General features: G+C 46.3%; 1 protein-coding gene across 7 annotated transcripts in view; it reads left to right on the top strand.

The window, feature by feature from the left end:
- The window catches only part of LOC126544093 (uncharacterized), a 263,161-nt gene extending 239,891 nt beyond the window's left edge, over positions 1-23,270 (top strand). For 5 of the 7 annotated variants that reach the window (XM_050191303.2, XM_055061700.1, XM_050191304.2 and 2 more), the window contains one exon: positions 13,566-23,270. In XM_050191303.2, coding sequence (XP_050047260.1) covers positions 13,566-14,631 — 1,066 coding nt within the window. In that variant the 3' untranslated portion in view covers positions 14,632-23,270. Of the gene's footprint in view, positions 1-3,807; positions 3,954-12,294; positions 12,483-13,565 lie in introns of those variants that run through there. The other 2 variants (XR_008608629.1, XR_008608628.1) reach the window with 2 other exon arrangements.
- Positions 23,271-27,009: the final 3,739 nt, after the last annotated feature.

Below are 27,009 nucleotides of genomic sequence, written 5' to 3'. Positions count from 1 at the left end.
GCGGGGTACCGATACAAAGGGAGGCCTCATGCAGTAAATTGAACAAATCTATGCTAATCTTGAAAGAACAGCGCGACGCAAATGAGCATAATTGCACTGCCGTGCCACGACGCTGCAGAAACAGCCGTTATAGACCCGTGCGCAATATACACAATTAATCTCCCACATGTGTTACTTGTGCGAAGCAAGGCACAACAACTTCTGAACGCAAGGCCTTATTCATTTGTGCAAGTGTTTCACGGCCACTCTAACCCACAGGTTCGCCCAGTTTCATGTCCCATTTTCAGCGCCTTTCTGATATTAATTTTTTTTTACGCTTGCTTAGAGAATAGTGTTGCACATGCGAGCTGATTCATTTTAGTTTTCATGATGATATCTCCTTCTATAGATGATATTCTTTATATACGAAGTTAATTTCTGTCCATCCATACACTGGCACAAAATTATGAGAAAATAAATTAACTGGCATGCAACTGAAATTTAGCGGCACGTATTCCCGCCACATATATGCTCCGAGCACGAACCCATATTTAGCGTTTTATTCCTTAAAACCAGCGTTTGCTTGTGTCGCTATGCCGCAGTTGGGCTCGAATCTACAACCTGCTAACGAAGAACGGTAACAGTTTACCGGTAAAATTGAACGCCAGAAGATGACATCATATGGCACCATCGCACTCCTTAATTTCGTGAGTCGGTTTCTTAACCGGCTCGAGCACCTCACCACTTTCCTCCGACGACGCACGTATAGCCAGCTTATTATGTGCGTCGATGAAAAAGGTTGTTTTATCCTAAAATCAAGAATGACTTTAGTCAAACGGTCACGGAAAGGTCAAAACATTATCAGGAGGAAATGCAGCCGACCTATCGAAAGGGACGGCGAAGAAGCTGAGAAGGGCGGCGGAGCAGCGGAAAACTGAAAAACGGAACTAAAGAAGAAATCTGCGCGGTACAACGGCTGCGGAGTCGGGGCAGCACTGTCCATTGTTGTGTGCGGCAATCCCAGTTGCAGGCTGTGTCGTCTTGGTAACCCGTGCCTTAGAAGAGGCAGCTTGTAACATTGCTCTCAGTAATTCTTGGGAGGAGGCAGCTGCGGCCTCCGAGGGCTACTTGTTGAGGGCACAATACAGTGTACCAGACTGTAATATTGCTTGCCATTTCTTTGCAGCATTCGAACTACGTTTCTCGGTCCCCCTCTCCCCTACACCCCCCCCCGCAATTTTGACCATGCGGTTTAAAGGAGGAGAGCCAATTTCTTTTTAACAGACATTGCAGTGGAGTTGATAATGTATTTTTTTGCGAAAATGAGTTTCTGGTGGCGCATCACAACAATGAATTCGTGATATTCGTTTAATACCTCAATATCTAAACAGGTTTGAGGATTACCTTCCTAATTAATCGCCTGAGCGTACATATTGAAATTGCGGAATTGAAGCCTGTCAGTGTGTTCAAGACATTCTATGCTCAGTAAAAATGCTAAGAACGGCAACAGTTTCGATATATAAATGAACCTGGTGTTTCATTTATTATTTTACCAATATTTTAATGCGGGAAAAAACGACATGGAGCATCTCTGTATTTTTTAGAGTCTGAGGACAAATATCTCGGACCTCGCGCTAATCTCATGACTGCTACAAAGAGAATAAGCTTCGAACGCAGGCTGGCTAGAATTTCACAATTGCCCCAGATAACTAATTGAATATAACTCAGGAATCCAGATAATTAAGTTAATTGCGATTGTGTTTGTTTCTTTTAATTAGCGTGCTCTTCCATAATACATCTCTCAATTGTTATTATTAACCGAGGTTCCCGTTGCAGTCTTTGACTTTGGTACCCTCGTCTGTATATTGTCTCTTACCCATTCATTGTATTTAAAGAATAATAAACTGAAACTGAAACTGAATTACCTGAACTGAATACGTTCCAGATAAAAAAAAACTGCGCTGCCTTTAAAAATTTGGCTCTTCCCACCTGGTACATTTGCATTTTCATCGCATTCGTCGAAAGCGCTGTCGCATTTGAACACACAGCAGAGGTGACGTTTTATGTAGCATCGGTGTATGGTGGGACATACTATTGACACATCCACTTGTTTATCTTTCTCGGGTGACCGCCTTTGACCAGCTAACAAATGTTAAACGTTATCGCTCAGCGCAGGACGCGCCTGCATATATCGGAAGTCTCTGGAACGTTGTCGTTGGTTCTATATCCATTGACTGTTGTCACGGAACCTTGCGTAATCTGACTGTATGCGCGACGCGAATTGCGTAGTACTTTCTGAAAACATGCGGGCCCCAGCGAATACGCTGGAACCTTCGACGACGAGTCATGTATAAAAGCCGATGCGCTCGACCCGCTCAACCAGAATAACTTCTTGGGCGAGTTGCTGTTCGCTTCACATGATCTTTGTAGCTCATAAACTCGAAGAGGGGCGAGAGCAAAGGAAAGACGAGCTCTACTCTTCGATAGTGCTACTCGCCGCAGTCGTTGTGCTTTGAGTGTAACCTGTTTTCCGAGCACAGGCTCGCCTAATAAAGCGTTATAGTTTCGTCATTCACAGTTTCGTCTACTGCGTTTTTTCGCCGTCCCTACAACGCGGCACTATACATGTAGGTTCACTCTCTCTGTTTTCAATCGTCGGTATGAGCTGTGCTTGTGCTACGGGATAACAACAACCTCCCAGAATCCAGTTCAGCGTCTCGGCGAAGACAAAAGTGCGCAACAGAGACACAGCTAAAGTGTTCGTGAACATCACGAAAAAAAAAAATCGAAAAGAGCAAAAATGACCATTAGGCATGGATGCCGACCTCCGAGTACAAAGGGTTTGTGAACTTCGGGGGCATCTCAGCCTACGGTCAAATAACGAACCACAGCTATGCCGGCGAACTGCGTCCGCGTGGCGACACGTTGGACAAGGCCACCGCGCGCCGTCGGTTTGATGGAGCACTCGAGTCGGTGCCGCGACCCCTGAAGACCGCCACACGCGCTTGCTTGCTGCTTGCGATCCTGAGGTGGCCGCTGGTGGAGGAGCGACATCGGAAAGCCGCATCACTGCTACTTTTTTTTTTTTCGAAAGTGCGCCGAGAGAGGATTTCCATTGCGCCAAGCGCCCACTCGACAGGTGATCCCTCCTGCAGCTGCCTGACGTACCTTGCACCGTGAATCGAGTGGGCTGGAGTTTGGCAGTTCCAGCGGAGTGAGAGCACGTCGAAAAGCCTGCGCCAAGTGAACATAACACAGCTGACTCCATCCAAAAGGAATATTTTGGTACACCTGATATATATGGTCACACGTTGCCAGCACGCTGGACACGGTAAATTTATTCTTGCTTATAAGCCGCGGTCGTTGCACAGCTACAATTCGCTCGTTGTTTGGCGCTTCATTTGCAGCTTCATCACGTCACACTGAATGAAGAATTTGAGCGTGTGTCACACTAGATAGAGAAGGTGGCGTAGAATTCGGCTTTTGATTTCTTGGGGCACAGTGTCCTACCCGTGTCAAGCCGAGATTCCCTATATAGTGACATTTGAAGGGCATCAGTGAAATACATGTATCTTCTTAACGTAACAAACTGGAGAACTTGTATTTGTTATATGGTTTTGCTATTACTCGTATAACTTAGGCAGTCGCTAATATTGTGAGGCGATGCCATGCTGCTCAAAGGCTAGACCCAGACCCATGCAGTAACAGTGGCTTTTTCTAGAGAAGCATGATCGCACTCGGTGAACTCGCTTTTCACTGTTGAGACACCATGTTGCTTTGTAATCAACGAGTCTTGCTTCTCTTTTTCTTTTTAGATCGCGCTCAGCATACCAAAATTACGGAATGAAAGTGGTGGAACTTATCCTTGAGGCGACGCATATATAGTTACGCGGTTGACGTGACCGAAGCATGGCGGTTTGAAGTATTTTCTGTCGGGTAGAAGTTGTCTCTGCAGGAAACAGTCACAGCAGATGGTGAGCATCCATTGCAGGGCATTTTATACACTAGTGCTCTGGTGAAGTTTACACGAGTTGGCGCACGACGCCCTTCCATGCCAGGTCGTTCGCCCGCCTCTTCGGAAAGGCTTAAGACGAGGGAAGATAAAGCACTTAGCGCAAGAGAGTTGCGAGACGCTTCACGCGGTATGTGCTGACCAAGCTGCTTCGTAAAGAGAACGTCGGCGTGTTCCCCCTCCGGCGCGCCGCAGAACGGTCTGTGGCGTAGAACTGCTGCACGCCAGAGAGGCAATACATATCCTACCATTATTTCGCCATCGAGGCCACCGCATGAGAAATCCAGCTTCCGGAGACGAGTCTTCAGTTTGTGCCACGCGGTCGTCGAACCGTGTTTGTCCGATCAATCGGACCGCGTCTGATCGGGTCCTGCGCAACGGAACCGTTTGATGATTGAGTTTTTCTTGGCTTTCACATTTCGAAAGCTTTCCAGGCCAAAAGAAACTCTGTTTGTTGCACGGAGTGGTGACTCATTTGGCGCGGGACGTTACATGTGGCCGTGGTGATGCTTGTGGTGTGTTTGCAAGCCAGGCAGGCTAAACGTTGCTTTATTTGCCCGCATTGGAGCCTCCTTGTGTTCAGTTGTTCTAGGAGACCACTGAACACACCTGAACAGTTATCTGTTTTAGGAGCAATGTCATCAAAAAATTATCATGCTGCAGGAGCCTCAGAAGCTGTGGTGCTAGACATACTGGCTTTTTCAGGGACGACTCTCTGTGATCGGAATGCGATGTAAATGATAAATTTTTGCTGAAGTGGTAGATGTCAAAATTTGTTTTATAATCGTCGATAGGATCGCGACCTAGGTTTAACTAATTACAATTACATCTTCATTAAAAATTCTGGAGGCGTTCTGTAATTGCAAGAGTGGAGTGAGCCGGTACGCAAAATATAACCATTACCTATGCTATAACCCTAGTGTCTTGTACTAGTTCGAGAAATACGAAATTAAGACACACAGCGAAACGTGTTGCTCTGTACCAATTAAAAGGTTCCCCTAACTACGGAAAAACGCGCGAAAAAATTTTTTGATAAAGACTTTACGTGCTGTTCGACTTCCATTCTGTAATCCCAACATAGCTTTTAAAGTTACTGACTAAAGGTTATCTAACGCTATTTAGTTAAATAATGATCATATTGGCTATTATCGAGGAAATTCTGATGTTTGCCACTGCTTTGAATCTTGGTCGACAAAAAAAATATAATTCTCAGAAGTAGTCGTCGCTGAAACACCTAGTATTCCAACGTTTGTGGATGCCAGTATTATCAAAGCGAACGCTTGCATTGTTAACTTTCACACTCGTGTGTAAACATTTCATTCTCATTTCTTTCATGGCTGCTTGCTTCACGTCGCTTTGAATATTAAGCCCCACAGCAACGTATAGCAATGTGTGTGTTTCGATCATTTGCGCTTCCATTCCACAGGTTAGCATAGTCTACCCCTTACGGGTGGACATGGATATATATATATATATATAATGTGTGTGCTTCGATCATTTTCACTTCCATTCCACATGTTAGCATAGTCTACCCCTTACGGGTGGACATGGATATATATATATATATATATATATATATATATATATATATATATATATAATGTGTGTGCTTCGATCATTTGCACTTCCATTCCACAGGTTAGCATAGTCTACCCCTTACGGGTGGACATGGAGATATATAATGGAAATAAAGAAAGCAACGAGAAATGATGCCTTGTAATCCACAGCAGCGTAAACAGCGCTGGGTAGTATGTACAATATTATCTATGATAAAGTTATTGTACACTGACTAACTTTTGATGCGTTTTCATGTTATACCTACGCATATATCCAAAGCGGCCCTTCGTTGGACGTCAGACATCTAGAGAGTCTTAGTCGGTGTACGTGTCGCACGAGTGAATGAGGGTGTACGCGGTTAGCACGATGTGCCGAAAGCAGGCTTCGAGCGACCTGTGCCTGTGCATAGATGTGACGCGTGCAGCAGCTGCACCTTGCACGCCTACGCGGATCGCATGCTAAGTGCAGTGCGTATACATATGTCGTTACCGGAACGCTACAGGCAGCTCGAGAGCACACAAACCGAGCGGCCACAAGCACCAACCCTGAGGAACCCATACCAGTCAACCCAAGCTACTCTGACATTCTGAATTACTATAAGGGGGTCCCAATCAAATACCCTCCACCCCACAACAGCCTAAATCAGCATGAAACAACCTCTTGGAGGAGGCCGCAAACAGGAACATACCCAAATCTAAACACACTAAGCAAGATGTTTCCCACCCAGTATAGAGACATTTGCCCCTGGCGCGGCGCCAAGGCCACCTTATATCACATTACATGGGGATGCGTTCACAATCAACAATTCCTTTAAATAAAAGACCCGAGTGCGGAGCAGTGGGAGAGGGTGCTCTCCAGCAGCGACCCGAAAGTCCAGCATGGACTAGTAAGGCACGCTCACCGAGTAGCCACCCTCAGTGGTGCCCTGGAATAGGGGCGTCGACCCTGCGCAGATGGGGAAGAGAGAGAGAAAAAAAAACATTTATTCGAACCATCGAGGTGGTTGCTCTTGAGGTCGAGTGGGTGGTGTCCTCATTCCAGGACTCCACTGGCCATGGCTGCTCGACGTACTTGCTGGACGAGAGCTTCTTGCCCCGCCAGGGTATCGCCGGTCAGCTGTACCTCCCACCGCTCAAATGACGTGCTAGGCGTCTTTAAGTGTTGAGGTTCGCCCCTGCACCCCCGCGAGATGTGAAAGAGTGTAAGGCGTGTGTCGCCGCACCAGGGGCAGATGCCGCGATATGTATGTGCGAACATTTTACTGCATCTGTGTAGGTTTGGAAATGTGTTGGTCTGAATAAGTCGGAAAGCTACGGCATCTTCAGTGCTGAGCTTTCTGTGAGGCGGAAGAAGACCGTGAAGACGGCCGACCACATCTGCCACCGCTAATTTCTAACCAATTAGAGCAAATAAAGTTTTTCCTCCTCCTTCTACAGGCGCTCATCTCAGCGAATCAAAACGGGGTGGTTTGGGATAAGAAATGTAAAGATGGGCATAGGCGCTAATTCGGCTCTATATCGGCATTTTCTTCAATAATTTTCAAATAGTATATCGAACTATTTCGGCAACCCTTTCGAATTCAGCACGTTTGGTCTCTAATGTATCATTCAGCCTCAAGGAAAATAGAGTTCTAAAACTCCTTCATACGTGTCATATCTGAAGGGTTTTTACAGATACACCGCTGCTGATTGCAGTGTGCGCTTTTCAGAAGCAGCTTAGCAGGTATTCGTGTAGATGACATGCATTGTGCCTAACTGCGTTTCTCGAAAGGCACAATATTTTTATATCTGATTGAGTTGAGGTACAGATAGAACGAAACGTGGGGAACGCCCGGTTATGTGTGTACGCTGCTAAAACATTCCTCTGCGCCCCCCCCCACCCCCCCACCCCACTCCCTTTCGTGTGATCAACGGGAAGTTAGCCGAACAGGTTCACTGCAGTGAGTGACGTGCGCATGGCGGAGTAACATATGAGCGGTGTGCTCACTTTCGGAGCAGAAATTCACGCATATATGGAAGAATAAAGTACAACGTGTCAAATATATTACATATACGTACATAACGCGTTTACGTATACATGCTGTTTATACAAATCGAAAGGTTATGCGACAGCGTTTGTAGGGTAATCAGAGTAGCATGTGGTGTGCAGAAGACGAGAGAGAGAGAGACATAGAGAGCGACAAAAAGAAAAGATGACACTGCGTGGTGAGACATTAATTACTTGAAGGAAAGGAAAAGCGGCGTTTCGTACTTCAAGTTTATCTTTGCGGTATCGGCAATTTCCTCCACCTTTCTAGGTTTACATCACTCTGCATGGAAACGAGCAGCTAAGGCCCATGAAACACACACACACGCGCAAAACGCGTAGTGGATTACACTTGCGGAAATGGACGGGAGAGGGGAGCCCGAAGAGCGTCCAGCGAGTGCGTCTTGGCCCGTAATTAATGAGGTGATGCGCGAGATGCTCAAAGAGCTGCGGACGTGACAGCGCGCGCGCGCGTTGAGTGCCCATGGACGGTGGACTTCCAGGGCCGATTGGGATCGGCTGTCACCGAGGGGGCCGCGGAGGCAAAGGGTTGCACTTAGATATGCAACCTCGCCGCGCGGAGCCCCAGCGCGCCCTGTCGAAAAAGTCAAGGCCGCTATGGTCGGCAGCCGTGCGCGCGGGCAACGCCGCCCAGGAGCGGCGGCGACCGGGCGCCCGACAAAAGTGAAATCGATTCTCCATCGCTGGCGGGCTACGCACGCGCGAGGCAACCCGAGCGCGGGACGGCGGCGATGCAAGACGCCTGCCGTGGCGGCTCCGCTAAGCGCGTGCTTTAAACCCTTCCGGGAAACGCGGCTGGTTAGCGCCGACGGTGAAAAGACGGGCGCTTTATTTTTGCGCGCGCGGTTGCGCGTTCGCACGCGCGCTTTCACGCTCGCGTTTCGTCGACTGTCGTCTCCGGAGCGTTAACCCTAACCGTCAGGAATTTGTTCTGCGGAAATCCTCAAGGTGGTGAAAGTTTCGTGGAAGGCAAAATTGACAAAGGCGAAGCAGGAAGCCGTTTAAACGTAGATGTACACGTGCGAAAATGTGTCTGCAGAACCGAAAGGAAAGAAAGAAACGCTAGACTTTTGCGACCTTGCAGAAGCACAGTCTAAATTTCAGCGGAGTTCGAGACTCTGCGAGGCAAAAACGAAGCTTTCGGTTCCGGTAGAACTTTTTCCACATCACTAGTGAGGCTCCTTACCACTTCCGCGCCGAGACATAACTGCTGCGCCGACGTTGGTGGCGTTGAATGCGCGACCGCTCACAATAAGCCATCTCAAATGAATATATCTTCTGACCTTGGAAAGATACATGCGACAGCAGATTCTAAGCGCAGAGACCCCCTTTGGCGCGTGTGCTATAAGTTTAAAACAGAAATGTCGAGCCGTTTGCTTAAAGCAACCAGTTGTAACATTTAACTGCTAAAAGTGCCGTTCAAGGATTTGACAACAATTTGAAAATATTGTACTGCACACTAAATCCTAATAAACCTTGCAGTTTCTTCAGACATTTTCTCCCGACGCACACTTTACTCTTACCAAGTTTCATCTTGGTGCGCACATAGTAGCTTGCAAGCGCAAACGTTTAGTCTCCCGGAGAGCTTCGAGGAACCAGAATTTACGGTTTCATATTTTTCTACGGTTCTCCCAACGCCTGGACAGTTTCCAACTTTCTACCGCAGAGAACGCCCAATGATCCCGACGGCTTGGGAGCAAAGGACGTCGTATGGTACTCATCGTAACTCACCCCTCTATTACACGATGGAGTGTTGCCTGAATTTATATGATGCAGGAAAATGCTCGGGAGATCATGGCCATCAAAAATACCCCAGTGAAGAACATTGAACGCACTTGAAAATTTTTTTACCAAGAGGCAGGCATCCTTAACAAGTACTAGATGTCGCACTGAATAGTCACACGATGTTGCTATAAATTGCTTCTGTTCGTAATTATTAGCGCCTGTATATTACGTGTCATACGATTTTTTTTTATTCTGTGCGTGCATTATTTTAACTCTGTATAATTCCCCTTCTGTTTATACGCTCATCGCAGTCTACATCACGGCCGCTTGTGTGTGTTTGTGACTTTGTTTCAAACTCGCTGTGGTACAACTTGCATTTGCCTTTTATATTGATATGTTCATGGATGTATAGGACTGTGTTCTGTGAATTTCTGACCCTATGACATGGTTTCTATTAATTTTCTTACATATATTTTTTATATTGTTGTTTCCGTTATGCGAAAAGGAGTAGCTGTCACCATTATAAGGCGACTACGTCTCTTTCTTTTATTTTCATTTCAATAAAAAAACAAGAATGTATCGTACTCGACGGAAAAGAAATACGAGGACAGTGCCTAGCGGAAGCGTTCAATAAACATTTTACTTTGATTGACAACCTATCACTGAAGGCGAACGCCTGTTGACGCCTGTCAAGGTGTCCGGACGCCATCTTTTCGAGCCCTACGACTACGTCTCGAATAGTCACCCTTGTGGTTTTGTTGTTGTAGTTCTTTTTTTTTTTGCAAATTGAGGAATAGTATAGTACTGGTGATACAAACAATCTACAAATCAGGCCTGTGAAGTATACTGTTGATATTCGAGCTCTAGTGTTAATGCACATCTACAATCTCTGTCTTTCTTCTGGTATTTTTTCCACGTGAAATGCAGACTGCCAAAGTACTTGCTATCTTTAAGAAAAGAGACAAGACAGAGATGCGTAATTCAGACCCATTTCAATATTACCTTCTTTTTCCAAAGGCTTCGAAAAAATTAGAATGCAGATAGCGCAACTCGACACTGTATCACTGTAGGTTGGCGCTCCGCGAGGAAGCATCTTAGGTCCCCTTCTTTTTAATTTCTACGTAAACAAATTAGTTAATGTGGATCCTAACACAAAATATGTTATCTATGCTGATCACACTAACTTGCCATTTAAATAAAACGACGCACATAACCTTTTAACACCAGCCACAAATTGTTCCAAGTAAAGTCCACGACTGGTACATTGAAAACAGCCTTAGGATTAACGCAAATGAAACTAAAGCAGTACTGTTTCAAACTGAAAATAAGACGAATACGTTAGAAACAGATCTACTGTTTAGGGCGCTCAACAATAGAAATTGTAAAAAAACAATCAAAACGTTAGGCTTTTTTTTTTTATGAACATAAGTTGTGTACCGCATATTACGACTTCTTCGCCGGAAAACTCCCAAAAGTCGTGTGCGCAGTGTACTGCCTTCGATGCCTTCGACAGACTATTACCAACTTACAATGCCTTATTTTTAATGCCGCTTAAATTACTGCCGCCTTGTTTGCGGCACGGCATCGAAATCCAATATACACTGTGCCTCTATCCTGCACGAAAAAGAAAGACTGCTTAATATACAGGGTGTCTTTTTTTTTTTTTTAGCTGCACCAGATATTTAAAGAATGCCTGTGGCAGATAGCACAATTCTAACCATCGATCTAAATTACTTGGTCAGGCGGCCAAAACTTCTACGAGAAATTACAATACTTAATTGAATAATTAACATGATTCCGCCAATTGATTTTTAATTAATGATTTTACGGCACATATTTTAATCTAAGACGTGTCGCTAGTGAGTTCCCAAGGCACTTGGAACGAATTCCCACTTGGAACGAATTCTCAGGACTGCCCCAGTTTCGAAACATTAATTTTCAGTGTCCGACGAAATCCATTGGCGTTCCAGTTACTTTTGAGCTTCAATGCAAAGAACAGTCTTTTCAAAAAAAAAAAAAAAGAAAGAAAGAAAAGGTAAATGTAACGCCAATGCATTTCGTCGGACACGTTGAAAATTAATACCTCGAAACTGGGGCAGTCCTGAGAATTCGCTCCAACAATTCGTTCCTTGCGAACTTACTAGCTACAACGCTTAGATTAAAATATGTGCCGTAAGATGATTAATTAAAAGTCAATTGGCGTAGCTACGTTAATTATTTAATTAAGCATTTTGATTTCTCGCAGAAGTTGTGGCCACCTCATCGTGTAATTTTAGATCAAGGGTTAGAATTGCGCTACCTGCCATAGGCAATCTTGAAAAAACTTGGTGCAGCTAAAAAAAAAAAAAAAAAGAACACCCTGTATAAAAAAGCCGTACGTCACTCCAACTCGGCCACTGTTTAAAGCACGTATCCAACTTAGATCTTAAGATTTGTTTCAACACCGTTTGGCACTAACATATCGCATGCAATTCAATCACGCGGTAAACGTTATTCGTAGAATAGCCGGCCCACACAGACACGCGCTGCAGCTTACGACACGAGATCACCTGAACAATGTAAAGTTAACTCCGCATTCAAGAACTAATTACGCTCACCAAATTCTTCGACATACGCTTCCGACTTTACTTAATAACCTTTCCTTACAAAACATAGATCTACTGTTCTTAGTGTGCCGACAAAACTGCTACCAGTCATAATAATTCGTTTTGGTTTTTTCTATTGCCTTTATGCTTGTCCTTTCGGGTGTATGAACGCTCGCGCAGCTTGCGCTGTACTCTCACTATATTTTTTGCAGCCTGTTATACTACATATAAAACATGTATAATTAATGCTGATCCTGTACAAATGTTTGCGATAATTCCTAGTGTACACTGATTGCATGTCTTCTTTTTAATCAAACGCGCTATTTCTTTCTGATCTGTGTGCATACGTGTTTGTAAACTGATGTCTATTTCTTTATCTTTTTCTTCAAGTGTGCGCCCGCTGTCTTCGGTTGCCTCAGATGGGATTTTGGGACAGTCAAGTTGCCTGCGAGAAACTTTTTCCCAGATACCCGCCACAGAATTCCTTTGAACTTTATGAAGGATAAAGGAGTTCATTCATATGTAGAGCAGAAGGCAAGCTCGATACCATTATTCGAATAAAGACGTTTACATCCTCATCCTGCACGTTCCTTTCAAGACAGGATTTAATTCTACCAAGTGTAATTTTATGCGCCTGGTAGTCTTCAAACGACGCACTGCGCTGAGTACCACATCGTGACTTGGGTAACTTCCCACAACGCGCCTAATTACTCATACGTAACCGTTCGCATGCCCAAGATCCCATCTAAATTTAGTTTCACTAGATCTAATCGTTCTCTCAATACTCGCCGACATTTGGAGCAGACCTTTGGAGCTGATATTCTCCATCGCATCCAGTCGCAATAAAAATGTTTCGCTGTAAACAGCCGCGCAACTTGTGACGAGTAATATTCAGGGGGCGAGCTGCGTGATTCTGAGCTAGCGCTGCAGGCGCGTCGTCTCTCCGGGCGTTCCGTCCGCACTGGTGGCCAACGGACGACCGCTGGCCCAAATCTTTCGGCCTCAATTGCGCGTATTTCCAGCGCTGCTATCGCCGCCCATTAAGGGAAGCGCTCTCCCGCTGCGCCCCTAATGGAACAAGAACACCAGGAACTCTCTGGAGACAGAAGCTGAGATGTGTTAATGCAGGCACGCTGGACGCGAAGTGGCCGAAGCGTGTCGGTTGCGAGCGAACAAAATAAGCGACTCTCTGTTCCAAGTGACGCAGTGATGCGGGCTGGCACTCGCCAGCAACACAGGGGAAGAAATGAAACACAAACTGGACAAATGCGTTCCTTGTCACTCCCAGCACGCCACCATGAGCACTGTGGTAGAACGATGCGTCGTTAAATGACGCTCCTTCGATGCAGCGCGAAATTTCTCACCTCCACCGCGCTCTCATGGTACTCCAGGGACGTTCAATGAGAAGGTTACTCACACTTTTAATTGGAATATTTTTTTTTTTGCCGAAAGTGTAGGCATGTTATTTGTCCACCGCGAGAACAGCCTCCCCCCCAGGCCCCTTGCCCCCCTCCCTCCTCCCCAAGGCGTTTCTCCTTTCTGCAAGTTATGAACAGTGTCTTTGCCCCATCGGCGCTATACCATAATATCGTTTGCAAATGTCGCGGGTACGAAGCGTTAAAGGGCTGCTTCCAACAGACGGATGCGTTCGTCGCACGCAGGCGCGACGGAGCGGGTGGCCTGCCGGACCCGATGTCGACCGCACCCAACGGCTCGGTGGCCAGCTGGACGCGCGACGAGGACCCCGGCTCGGGCCAGAACGCGGCCGTGCGGCTCACGCTGCTCTCGTGCGTGTCGGCGGCGGGCTCGCTGGGCGGCGTGTTCGTCATCAGCGCGGTGATCGTGATGGAGCCCCTGCGCACTCGCGGCAACGCCTTCCTCGTGTCGTCGGCGCTGGCGCACCTGCTGGTGTCGGCGCTGCTGCTGCCGTCCACGTGTGTGGCCATTCTGGCGGGCGTGACGCGCGACCCGGGCCTGTGCCACTTCCAGTGGGCCCTGCTCGTCGTGTGCCTGGTGGCCAGCCTGCTCTCGTTCGCCTGCCTGGCTGCCAGCCAGGGGCTGGCGCTGCGCTGCTCGCGCGGCGCCGTGCTCGCCGCGGCGCTCGCCAGCTGGGCCGTGGCCGCCACCGTGGCGCTGGGTCAGCGCGGCCTCGGACTGGGACCGACGTTCTGCGGCGGCACGCCCGTGGCCAGCAACGTGCCGCTGCAGGCGACCGTGGCGGCGCTCTGCATCTTGGTGCCCGTGCTGCTCACCGTGCTAGGCTTCGGCGTGGCGCTGGCCCGCGCGCGGCGCCACGAGCCCGACGGGGCGGCGCTCGAGCTGCTCAAGAGCCACGTGGCCGTGTACCTGCTCACGCTGGCCATGTGGGTGCCCGGCGTGGCGCTGGCCGCCGTGTCGCTCAGCCGCCAGGTCCCGCCGCACCTGGTCGACGTGGCGTGGTGGCTGGCGCTGTCGCACTCCTGCCTCTACAGCTACGTGTACGCCGCCACGCACCGGACGTTCCGTGTGGCCTTCAACAAGCTCTTCTTCTACTGTTGCTGCAAGAGCCACGTGACCTTCTCGAGGCCCTCGCGTGAGCAGCGCATCGGGCCGCAGGGCTCCGGCGTCGGCCTCCGGGTTCACATTATTCCCGCCATGAACATTTACTCGGCCAAAAAGGACTCTAGCCAGGCGGCCGTCAAGCACTGCGTCCAGGGAAAAGGGCTGCACTGCAGCTACGACCTCTAGCTGCGGGCCCTCCTCCCGCCCCTCACAGTGTGGTGCTACGGCGCTGACCGCCGCAGGTCTTTTCAAAGCGCTGCTTCTCGGATGTCGGGGCGCAAACGGGGACATTGTCTGTCTGTGCTATATAAGTGTTTTCAGTATTCATATATTCGTGTCATCGGTCAGCGAGCGCCGCGGAAGCATCTGTCGTGTAAGCATATATCTAACGGTCCAGACTTATGTGTCAGTGGAGAAGTGTACTTACGTTCTTCGCGAGTCTTCTTTCCATCCCCGTCCTATCGGATGTTGCAAAAATTCTGTGTTCCGCGAATCGAGTTATGTGTGCTTTTGTCCTTACATATTGAAACTGTAAAAGCGCACAAAGACGAGAACGAAGAGAGTGGACAGGACGAGGCGCAAGTAAACCAACTAGCCCAGTTATCAATTCTGTTTTGTCCGTAGATGCAGGAGAAGAAAACTCGAGGATGCGGTGGAAAAAATGATGAATACGGGCGCGTAGACTTAATATTGTTTTCTAATGATCGCAATGCCCTAATTAGACAAAGACATCTCCAGCAGCACTATATATATCGTTGCTTGTACAGAAGACACACTGACTGTCAAAACAGAGTAAAGTCAGCTGCCGCTTTCATGGCCAGCTGTTGAAAGCAGAACAGAGAAGTCTGAAATTTGAATAATGCATGAACCCAATCTAGTATTTGTGATGCAAGAAACTAGGAAAATAACGCTTGGACAACAAAAAAGTGTGCCATGTTGTCTTGTATTGCACTTACTAATGAAAAATATTGAAATATGATTACGCATACATTCCCACATAACGCGTGAGCTCGCTTATATCTGCCATTGTCAGATTAAAAACATTGTTAATGCGTTCGTTACTCCAGTTATGGGGAAGCGTTGTTACTCCTTGAAGCATGGATATATCCCCATGTACTGTTTGTGTAACTCTAGGGACACAACATTAAAGCGCCAGCATTGGTAACCTTTCTGAACTGCGACAAAGCATTTCAGGCACGCTAAAGTTGCGCCTTATAGAAGTCTGTTAATATCTGAACGAAAAATTTGCGACGAAGGAACAGAATCAAATATTTATGCATCTCGGTTTCGTAGATGGCTTTATTTTTTAAGATGTGTGTGTGACAGCAACCATGAAGAAGCATTGCCATGCTCAAGCTACACTATTTTTGTTCGGAGGGACGCGTCGGAGCCCATACTCAGATTTTTGCTATTGAAAGAAATCATTTTTGTAGTTGTTGCATACTATTGCCAAAGCAGGCGTCGGGCTTACTAATATTCTATAGTGCTTTCCGTGGCGACTACCAGACAAATGGCCTTCAGGTACAAATGGCTGAGGCTCGTAGATGTCTACCTTATTGCAAAATTTTGCAGTCTGTTGCATTTAAACAATTCACGACACTTAAAAGCATTGCCCAAGAGCCGCGATACGGGCTCTATTTTTGAACAAAGCGTTCCCTCTTTCCCGTGGCCGTAACACAGTATTGTTGCGTAGGGTGTACGTGCAACAAGCTTCGACTGAAATGTCCGCCGACATCGAAGCGGTCCCTTTGTTGACCACGATGGGTTATCGATGAGAAGCCTCAACCACAGTGCCAAACTATTTCACCAACTGAGTAGTGCTTAGGCTTAGAAAAATGAATCTTAAAGAGCCCGAAATTTCAAAGTGAACACTGACATAAATAACTACAGTAAGCTTCAAAACGTACCAAAAAAAAAAAAAAAGCCAATGAAGTGCCTGCTATCACTATATGACGGTTCGATAGATGGTTAAACAAGCTTCGCATCGACACCACTCGATCACTTAGCCAACAGCCGGCGAATTCAATAGCTAAAAGTGTAAAATAACAGCGCTTAGACGAGCCTGAGGAGCAAAGGACAGACACGCAAACAACAGCGCTGCTTTTGTTTTCCCCAAACGTTACGTGAAATGTTACACCTTCCGGCCCAAACTTGCGCCATCCTGTCGCGATAACTTTGCTTTCAGAGCAGACATACCGGGAAGACGCAATTGCAGATTACTTTTGTTGTCAAAACCCTTTTCCCTTCTTAATATATTTTTGACAACAAGTGCATTCTTGCTACGAATCAGGGCATCGTTGTCGTTCCAAAGGAAATAAGCGAATTATTCTTCTCACGCTGAACGACGAGTTATTGGTTTATCGATTAAATTTGGAGATTACGTGTACACGAGCCAATTCTTATCAACCGATTCTTCGGATATGTCTGTGCTCCTGTGGTTTCATTTTCTTTTCATTTTCGCTTTCAATCAAGCACGCTACCGAACAGATATGGAACCGTACACCAAAACTGCAACCAGTAAAATTTATCCCGAACCAAAAAGAAAGGAATACCAAATCTTTGAGGTTTATGCATTGAATATTGAAAATAAATCGGTGAGAATGAAAGTAAACGCTCTGTTTCTCTCCTACAAAAACGACCAAGGAAATTGCGCGCTGTGTCACTTTATGGTGAGGACCATTCTGGAAGGACCTCATAGTAGGCGTAAATAAGGAAGTTTTCGCGTTTATAGTTAGTATACTGTGATTAACACAGGAACGATAGCCGTTCTCGAAAATCGAATGCTTTTGGCATGATTCAACACGCGATGTCGTTTCGAGTCTCCGGGAAAGAATACCATTGCTGTCTATCGGGGACATTGCACGGGACTTGCTCGGAAGGCTTAAAGCCATCAGGACGTGTGAACACCGCATCGCTGTACATGCGGGGCACACTACCTATTTTTTTTTTTTTTTTTTTTTTGAGCGCTGATTAAAATTAAGCCTCACAATTTTCGGTACCGCTGAGCTGCTTTAAGTGGTTCGCTGCCACGCTACTTAAGTAAGTTATTTTGCTTGGCAATATCTTAATTTATCCCGCAAGGAATGAATCTCGCTGCAGTTCGTTTATCTTTTAGAATGTATTTGTGCGTCACAATGACTGTTTTTACTCATAAACCGCTATACATTGGGTGACCCAGAAAACAAAAGAGTATTCGTCTTTAAACGCTGCCAATAATTTCCACAAAGAAGGTCCTTTTAGGGATGTACTTACGCTCCGCAACAGGCACGAAATTAATGATGTGACGCTAATCAAGATCAATATTACCTAGTGATCTAACGCGATGCAGCGCAGTTGACATTGCTAGTTTAGTTTCTTGTTTCTTTCTTTTCCATGTATCTCTTTTCAACAGCAATCGTGCAACCAAATCCCAAAGAAGGCTGCAATCATCGGCCACACAGCGGAGAAAAGCCGCACAAAGCATACTTACGTCCATGAGCTGCAAGCATTTGTGCACTTGTAACGAATTATTCAAATTTCGAAACGCAATTAAGACAATGCGGTTCCAGGCGTGCATGGCGTACGTTGATTTGTGAGTTTTATGCTTCACTGTACGGTCGTCAATGCCCCCATTTGCACGTTTGATCAGGCATTTTGCAAGAATACCTAGTATATTGGCTTAACGTGCGCTACGGGTACATCCCCGCGCGCGCATGAAGTTTCTCTAGAGCCTTCGCCACGCATATCAAACCGAAAGTGCTTCGCGCACGCGTTGTTACGTCGCAAGCGACATGCTCGTCCTAATAATCCTGACAGGCGAGTTCGAACGGCAGCCAAAGTCCGGCACTTGTGCTTGAAAGCGCCGAACAGCTCACCGAAAAACAGTGTCACTGTTCGGCCACGATGCCTGCAGCCGTTTGCTTGTGTGTCTCTATAGGGGTGTGCGGTATATCTATACTGCTTGCTTTGCAGTTACCTAAGTTGTCATTTACGAATTGACAGCATGGAGTAAACGACTAAATGGCCCAAGTTGTGTTTGCATATCTGTAAAATTAATTCCTTCATGCCCGGGCAGTGTTCAGGGATGGCGTCGTCCGGAAGGTCGCAGGTAAAATTATAGCAGCTTCGTTAATGGTTCAGAGTTTGTTTCTACACGCTTCTAAGCTTCGGGACCATGGACAGATGGATTTTGATTCACGGCAAGATTATACTTTAAAAAACTAACTAAATAAAAGGCACATTCTGCGACAAAAACACTTCTACGTTACTGATTCTTCGAAATCGAGACGTAAGAATTAGATGCTGATTTAATATTCATGATTACTTATAGGTATGTTGTACGTTACAATGCAGAAATGATTTCCGACCTGGTGGATCTGGAGGATTTGGTGTCTAGCGCTTCCTGACAAGTTGCGGGCAACACTGTGCTCCAAACTTTTTTCGCCGACATACAACAGATGCGGCTTATTGGCTTGCTGTTCGCTTTGTCTGTCCTCGCGGTAATTTCGCGGATAATCATATACGGCGGACATAACATTAATTTGAAAGCATATATATACAGGGTGTCTCAACTGTTATGCGGCAAGATTTAAAAATATTTAAATGCCACGTAGCTGGATAGAGCCAAATGTTCCTTGCCGTCGCTTGGAGATACCCAGATTATTTCTTTTGCATTCCACCTAATTACATAATTAATGTTAATTAAATAATCAACTTCTCAAATACTATAATTAGATGGAGAGCATCAATGCGAAAATTGCAGAGCAACATGAAGAACTCTCGATACAGCTTTCTGTTGCTCAATACGTGCAACATAAAAGTGTTACCCGCCGTGGTTGCTCAGTGGCTGTGGTGTTGGGCTGCTGAGCACGAAGTCGCGGGATCGAATCCCGGTCACGGCGGCCGCATTTCAATGGGGGCGAAATGCGAAAACACCCGTGTACTTAGATTTAGGTGCACGTTAAAGAACCCCAGGTGGTAAAAATTTCCGGAGTCCTCCACTACTGCGTGCCTCATAATCAGAAAGTGGTTTTGGCACGTAAAGCCCAATAATTTATTTTAACATAAATGTGTTTTTCTGAGCGTGAAATAAGCCCGCGAACACACGCAACATTACCGCGAGACTGGCCGCTCGAGGCACTTCGCGTGTATTCGCGGTCTTCTTTCGCGCTCGGTAAAACACTTTTATGTTGCACGTATTGAGCAACAGAAAGCTGTATCGAGAGTTTTTCATGTTGCTCTGCAATTTTCAGATTGATACTCTCCATCTAATTGTAGTATTTGCGAAGTTGATTAATTAATTAACACTAATTATGTAATTAGGCGGTATGCAAAAGAAATAATCTGGGTATCGCCAAGCGACGGCAAACAACCTTACCTTGGTTCGGTCCAGCTACGTGGCATCTGAATATTTTTAAATATTGGTGCATGATAGTTGAGACACCCTGCATATGCGCGTATTATGTCTTGTTAAAGATTCCGTGTAGTTTGCAGCAACGTCAGTGTGCACAAGGAAGGAGATTTGTGTAAAACCCAAGAAATGCGCGTTCATCTACGCAGATGCGCTGTGCAAAGACGGTTGCTATGAAAGCGCTTTTTCCTAGCGTTATACATATCACGTAATAAAATATAGTGCAACACGTTGTTGCTGAAGTTTGTATGTTTATGCTGAGGACGGTCATTTAGCAGTAGCTTCCCCCCCCCCTTTTTTTTCCCCCGCTTATCTGCACTGTGGTTCTTCCATAGACACCTACGTACAAGTTTGGTGCACTGAGTAATTCATTTATTTTTTTCCTTTTTAGAGAGGCAGGATAGTCGCAAACGGTGGTGGACCGAACTCGAAATGGCTGCTTTCGTTTTGGATTCGGCCGGATCCTCGGTCCGCGCATATAGTTCACCTTAATGACGACTCAAACATCCGCGTATTGTGCAATTCCGATTCAGGAGAAAATCACGGTTCAGTTAAACCTGTCGGTTCTTTGCCAGTTCGGTCCTCTTAGCACGACGAGCTTACACAAAAGGCGCGTGAGCAGGAGCGCAATGTGTGGCAGGGGCCGTTTGTCGCCGGGCTTGCCACCGCAGCTTCGCCGCTGGGTCGCGAGACCATTTCCTCTCACGCTCGCAAACACCGAGAGACCGTCCTTGAGACTCGCACGCGTCGCCACTGGATGAGAAGCGAGGCCCCAGTACATCTTGCCATTGAGTCCAGGCATCAGCTACGTCACACGCACGCACGCTCCAGGGGAATGCGGAGGGGGGCGGGGCGGAGCCGCTAATGCGCTTCGCACACAAACTTACGCGCACATGCACGAGTTGAAGCCTCATCACACACTATCCAAGCTTAGTGTCACACACACACACACACACACACACACACACACACACACACACACGCCGTACACGGACACACAAACGCCGTGATTTATCGCCGTCCACCAGTGCGCCTTTCGAAGAAAGAGGGAAGGAAAGCTCACATAGGTTGTGGATTACTTGCTTTCCTAAGTATGGGCAGCGTTCTAAACGAAAGCAATGCGCGCTTTTACAGCGCCCCGGTTAGAAGATTTACGATTCCTTCCACCATGACTAGCGTTTAGAAAGCGCGTAGGGAATAGATTTAGCCTTCGCTTTATTCGTGTGGTTGAGTCGACGGGCACGGCGTTGTAAAGTGTTGCTGCAGCTGCCGCAACCATTAAAGTATTAAACTGTGCTTTAAAATCCCGCGTAGGTTCGCTGCTAATGTGGCAAAGAAAACGAAAAGCATCTCTGCGCGCACACGCTCTTTTCTTTTTCCTTGTTATATATTTTTTACTCGGCACACGCACCCTACACGATATACATTACTTGATCAAGTGCACGATAAACATTCACTGAAAGTTCTTGACACAATTTCACGCAGATCGATCGCGAAGGTAACTCTGCGGTGTTCAAACGCCATATAACTTTTGCCACACAAAACAGATAATACACAGTATTACCATATGTCGAATAAGAAAAAAACAACACCTTCGCCAAGGCTTTCCGAAGTATCGCTGCGTCGATGATACTGCATTAGCCGTGTTATGTATCGACAAACCTATCTTAGAGACCATAGATTAACCCTATGTCTAATCGAAGACGAGAATGAAGGCACTGCAGGGGATTTTATTTTTTTTGGTAGTATATTTTGTGCAGCCAATTAACGTGCTTGTAAAGCGCACTGAAGGAATAAAACCTGACACTAAAATGGCCGACATTTCAGTCTGCATATATGAACCCTTTACATTTGGCGTGAAAGTATAAACTAGCATGAAACAAATGGGCCAATTCAAGAGGGGGGAGAATAAGGAGAAACACTATGACGACCTCTTGTGTGCTAGCTTGTTTTACGCCGTTAACAGCAGACTACTTGGAGTAGTAATGTATGCGGTGAATTTACTTTTTCCAAGACAAGAAGCGAACGGTGAAAGGGGACCTTCTGCAGAAAGGAAGATAAAAAAAAAAAAAAAAAACTTAGGCTCCCTAGGCTTATCGCAGTGGTATAAATTGAAATGAGCGGTTAAAGAACTTACTATAGATGTTGTAGTATTGCCGAAGTACGACATTCGCGGAGTTCCCGTTTACCCACCCCAGCGAATGTTCCCCAGCGCTCGGCAAAGAGCGAAAGTTTTGCAGACTGCGAGTGAAACATTGTACAAACAGTGTCGCCAGTATGATGCCCAGAAACGGTTGTTGTTTGTATACTCTGTAGCATGTTGTCCATATTTTTTGTCGACTTATACAAGTACGCATGTGCTCATGTTTGTGGACGTTTCGCATATACATGCTGCTCTTACAGATTGCAATTTGTTCTGCACTGTATGTACCGCTTCGCTTCAATTGCCTTCTCCGTGGACTTCGGGTTGATTTCGTTGCGTGTATGTTCGTGCATATGTGTTCGTAGCAAGAAGGTCATGTACATCAGAGCATGCGGCAAGGTGTCTTATTGCCGGGAGAAAAGAAAAAAAAAAGTGCCGCCGGTGAGCGCGAACGGTCTTTCACAAACGCATCGCTCTGCCCGTCCGGGCATGTGCCTGCACAGCTGGCCGCAAATTCCGCGCAGGCTCGAACGACTCGCCCCCGACGCTTCGTTTCAGACGCCTCGCCACAGCCCCATGCTTCCGACGCCGCAGGGCTCCCTGGTTACGCGGCGCACGCCCTGGACGTGGTGCCCAGGGGGGTCGCCAGGCTAGCAGGGACGGCGCGGGCACTTGCGAAACTCACTACGGCAGAGCGTGACCGCGTTTGCGCGTCCGCCACCGAAGATCGCAGCTTCCGCTCTCCTGTCATACCTTGCTAGCTTCGCGCGCTTTCACTGCGGAAATGTGAAAACACTTCTTTTGGTAACTGCGTCGCGAACACGGAACAGTGTCGTGGGTTTGGCCTGCCGTGGCTTGAGGCACAGCCACCCTGCGGCGCAGGCGAAACGGGGCACGCCGTCACGCCTCCCGGCAGCCGACGTGGAGGTGCGGGCGCGAGCGTCCGATTGACTGCCACGAGCATCTGGGTGCCGGGTGTGGAAAGGATTGTCCTTGGGGAAAAAAAAAAAAGCGAACGCGCGAAGCGGCTCCGGCAGAGACGTGCTGCTGTCAGCGCGCCCGCGCACCGTCTGTTGTACTCTATACTCTACCTACATGTGCATTTCACGTGGCCGACCGGACGGACTGCAGAGCGACAGGATATTTTTCAACAGGAGGTGGTGCCCACCCATTCGGCGGTCAACGTGCTTTTGTCAGTGTGTTGTTACATCGGTACGTTTTACAAGCCTTTTACGAAATTGTGCACTGCTTGTGTGTACATGATAATAAAAATGTTGCCAGTATCTTTGTAAAGGGTGTTGTTGTTGCTTCTTTAGTTAAAATAAACACTGAAAGAATGGCAAGCGAGAGCCTGCTATTCCAGACGAACCCCTTTTATTATCTGTAGTAAGTATGCACTGCATCTCCGAGAACGCTTCGCCTTGCACGCATTAATACAGACAAAATTTCGTAGTGCAGCTAGTGTCCTGTTCGAAGCTGCCTAATACGTGCAGATGAGTCGTTGTCCCCTCGTAACCAGCTGAGTTTGGCATTCTGTGTACGAATTGTACCGTGCATGACTACGTGAGCACTGCACGGCTTCTCCGAATTCGTTGCCACCCATCGGGCTCAGTCGGTGCTGAGCCCGATGATAATTGATAGCTTCGCAATAAGATGGTAGCAGCCCACAATCTCCAATGAAAGCGGACTTCCAAAACAATTGGGCTCCTGCATAAAATTATCCTATAACAGCGAAACCGAGAAGGTCAATGTTTATTCTTAATCTGCCAAACGGGCCATTACGATATTGTCCGCAACGACAATTAGAACATCAATCTTTCGTGGAACAAAAAAGTACTTCTTGCTGCTCATCCGGAGTTCAAGAGGAGAGACCATAACAGGGTCAAACTTGCACTCAGGTGCCGGGGCGTCAAGATAAGTGACGAAAGAAAAAAAAATTACAGCAGAAATTTAATGAAACATTCTTCTTATATGGTGGTACTGCGCCATGTAATGTGTTGTTGCCACGTTTCACTGGTATTCGATGTACAGCGGGTGCAGGATGTTCCGTCAGCCACGAGCTCCGCTATTGACCTTTCACTTGCCCCTGACAACCGCCTCTGCATACGGCGGGAAAGTAATAGGCGCAATAGCAGGCCCACATTAAAGGTCACAGTTTAGAAATCATTAGGTCATAGTACAGAAATCGGTTAAATACTTAATCGCCGATAATGCAGTTCATAGAGTAATTCGCCCGTTAGCCGACTAATTTTAGAGCCCTACAGGAGCAACTCTGTATTAAAGCTTGCTGCTGCCTGTGAAAGGCCGTTTTGGAATCACGTGAAACCCACATACACCTGCCATGCGAACGCTGTCTATGCAGCGTTTGTCTATGCCCCGTCTACGCCGCAGTGCGTGGAGACAAATAATGACCTTATTTCATCGCGATGACTTGACTGCTGCCTACCAATGTTTTTTCCGTTGCTGATACCAAAGTTATTATTATTATTATTATTTTTATTATTATTATTATTATTATTATTATTATTATTATTATTATTATTATTATTATTCATACCTCAAGGATCCCGGAGGGGCATTACATGAGGAGTGGGCGAAAAAAAAAAAAAGAAGAAGGCACCGGTTCTCAGTTAACATGTTAAGTAATGACTCCCAGTGGCTGTTTATAAACTTGGTGCACTCTGTTAACATGGTGATGTGGGCGGGAAGGTCGTTGAAGTCTTGTGCCGTAGGTAGAAAAAAATACTTCTGGAAGGCCTTTGTAGGGGTGCGCACGCGATATACGGCTTTCGGATGGAAATGGCGAGATGTCCGATGGGTTGGTGTGATGAATGCATTGCCTGGTGGCAAGGAGTAGAAAAATTTATTAAAAAGACAGAAACGTGAAATTTTACGACGATAGGCAAGAGGAGGAAGCCTAAGCTGAGGTTTTACAGAGTTTATACTGATGTTCAAATTAAAGATGTTGAATCTGAATTCAAGCATATACGCGTATTGCCGCGCGACTGACCGCTCGAGGCACTTTGCGTGTATTCGCGGGCTTCTTTCACGCTCGGAAAAACACTTTTATGTAGCACGTATTGAGCAATAGAAAGCTGTATCGGGAGTTTTTCATCTGGCTCTACAATTTTCTCATTGACACTTGTCATGTGGTTATAATATTTGAGGAGTTGATTAATCAATGAAGACTGATTATGTAATTAAGTGGAATTAAAATAATAGTTTGAGTATCTCGAAGAGACGGGAAACAACATTACCTTGGTTCGGTCCAACTGCGTGGCATTTGCATATTTTTAAAATCTTGGTAATGTTAGCTGGGACACCCTGTGTAGTGTTTAAATGTAGGTTATGTAAACATTACTTCGGTGAAAAGACATCACAAAGGTCTTGTTAATATTGATAGACATTAGCCAGTTGGCACATCAGTCCTGTATTATAAGATTCCTCTGCAAAACGGAAGAGTGACAGGGGTTAGCTACGGGGTGGTATAGAACACAGTCTCATGCAACAAGTTTGACGTTAGAATCGATGTTGAGTGGCAATCGTTAATAGAAATTGAGAAGAGGAGGGGGAATAGCACGGTACATTGGGGAACGCCAGAGTGTACACGAGAGAGGGGAGGCCTGCAAGAGTTAGCACCAACAAACTGCCGGCGATCAGGTAGAAACTCACGAACCCAGTTGAACACAGACGGATCTAGTTACGGCATGATAGCTTGAGTAATGAGTGGCGGTGATGAACTTTTCAAAAGGCCTTTTCGAAACCAAGAAACAGAGCATCAACGGGAATACTATGACCAAGATACGAGTGAATTTCATGAAGGAAGAGAGGAGTTGGGTTTCAGAAGAGTGACCGGGACGAAATCGAAGCTGATTGGGGTGAACAAAGTTGTTAGAGGACAGGAAACGCGCTACTTCAAAATATAATATATGCTCCATTATTTTCCAGCACACACAGGTGATGATTATGGGTCCAATATTGTTTATTGAAGACCAGTTACCTTTCTTGAATACAGTAACGACCTTCCCAATCCGTCAGTGTGCTGGAACTGCTCCTGTATTGAATGATTAGTGAAATATGAGTGATAAAATAAAACTTGCTACTTGTTTGGTGTTCCTGAGTACTTTAGCGTTCATACCGTCAGTTTCAGCTGATTAGAATTTTTTTTAGTTTATCAGTGACGTCAGCAATACCAAATGGACAACATGTGATACGGCTCATGAGGGGATGCGCAGATGACGGGAATGAAAGAAGCTTCTAAGAGGATTCGCGGGTGAAGACAGATCAAAACGTAGTATTTAGAATATTAGCGATTTCGTCTTTAGGTATTGTGCAGTCATTACTATTACATAATAGAGTTGGAGTGGATTGTTATACCGAGGCAACGCTCGCATCGGTCAAGGCTTAGCTTCTCGCTGTCCTGCCAAGGTTCCTCCTGAGTGTCATTTACGCCAACAAATATAAGACTATTGCTACATGATCTATTTTCGGCATCATCCATCCGAGCAGACAGGGACGAAGCTTGAGTTCTACATTCAGTAGAAGCCAACTGAAAGTTTTTCCCATCATATATTATAGTGCGATCGGCTGGTACTCTGATTAAATTTTGCTAATCTTGTATTAAAATCATTGAATGATTTTTCATGATCAGAAAGTGCTAGTCGGATTGATTTCAGTTCTTCAAGTATCGTCGTCTGCCCAAATTGTAAATATTTCATGCACTGATGAGTTCGCGAGAAGCAGCTTCAGAAAGAGGGCCATGATTGGCCTCGATATCACCGGCTAATAATAATAACTTCAACATTATACAGCTACATTCGTAGAAACACTTTGCCATGCAACGTGGCCTGACAGCAGAAAAAGCGCATGATGACTCGTTTTTTTAGCAAACAGACAGTGATAGCTGGTCACTTACATATCAAAGACGAGAGGCCATTTAGGTTGAACCATCGCTGTCGTGCCGCCAAGCCGATTACACGGTGAGGCGCGATGCAGGGGCATCTTATACTGGTTTCTTAACATCAGTGGTGAT

Source organism: Dermacentor andersoni, chromosome 1, assembly GCF_023375885.2.
Source record: "Dermacentor andersoni chromosome 1, qqDerAnde1_hic_scaffold, whole genome shotgun sequence".
In the NCBI taxonomy this organism is placed as follows: domain Eukaryota; kingdom Metazoa; phylum Arthropoda; class Arachnida; order Ixodida; family Ixodidae; genus Dermacentor; species Dermacentor andersoni.
This window is presented reverse-complemented; position numbering and strand designations above follow the sequence as displayed.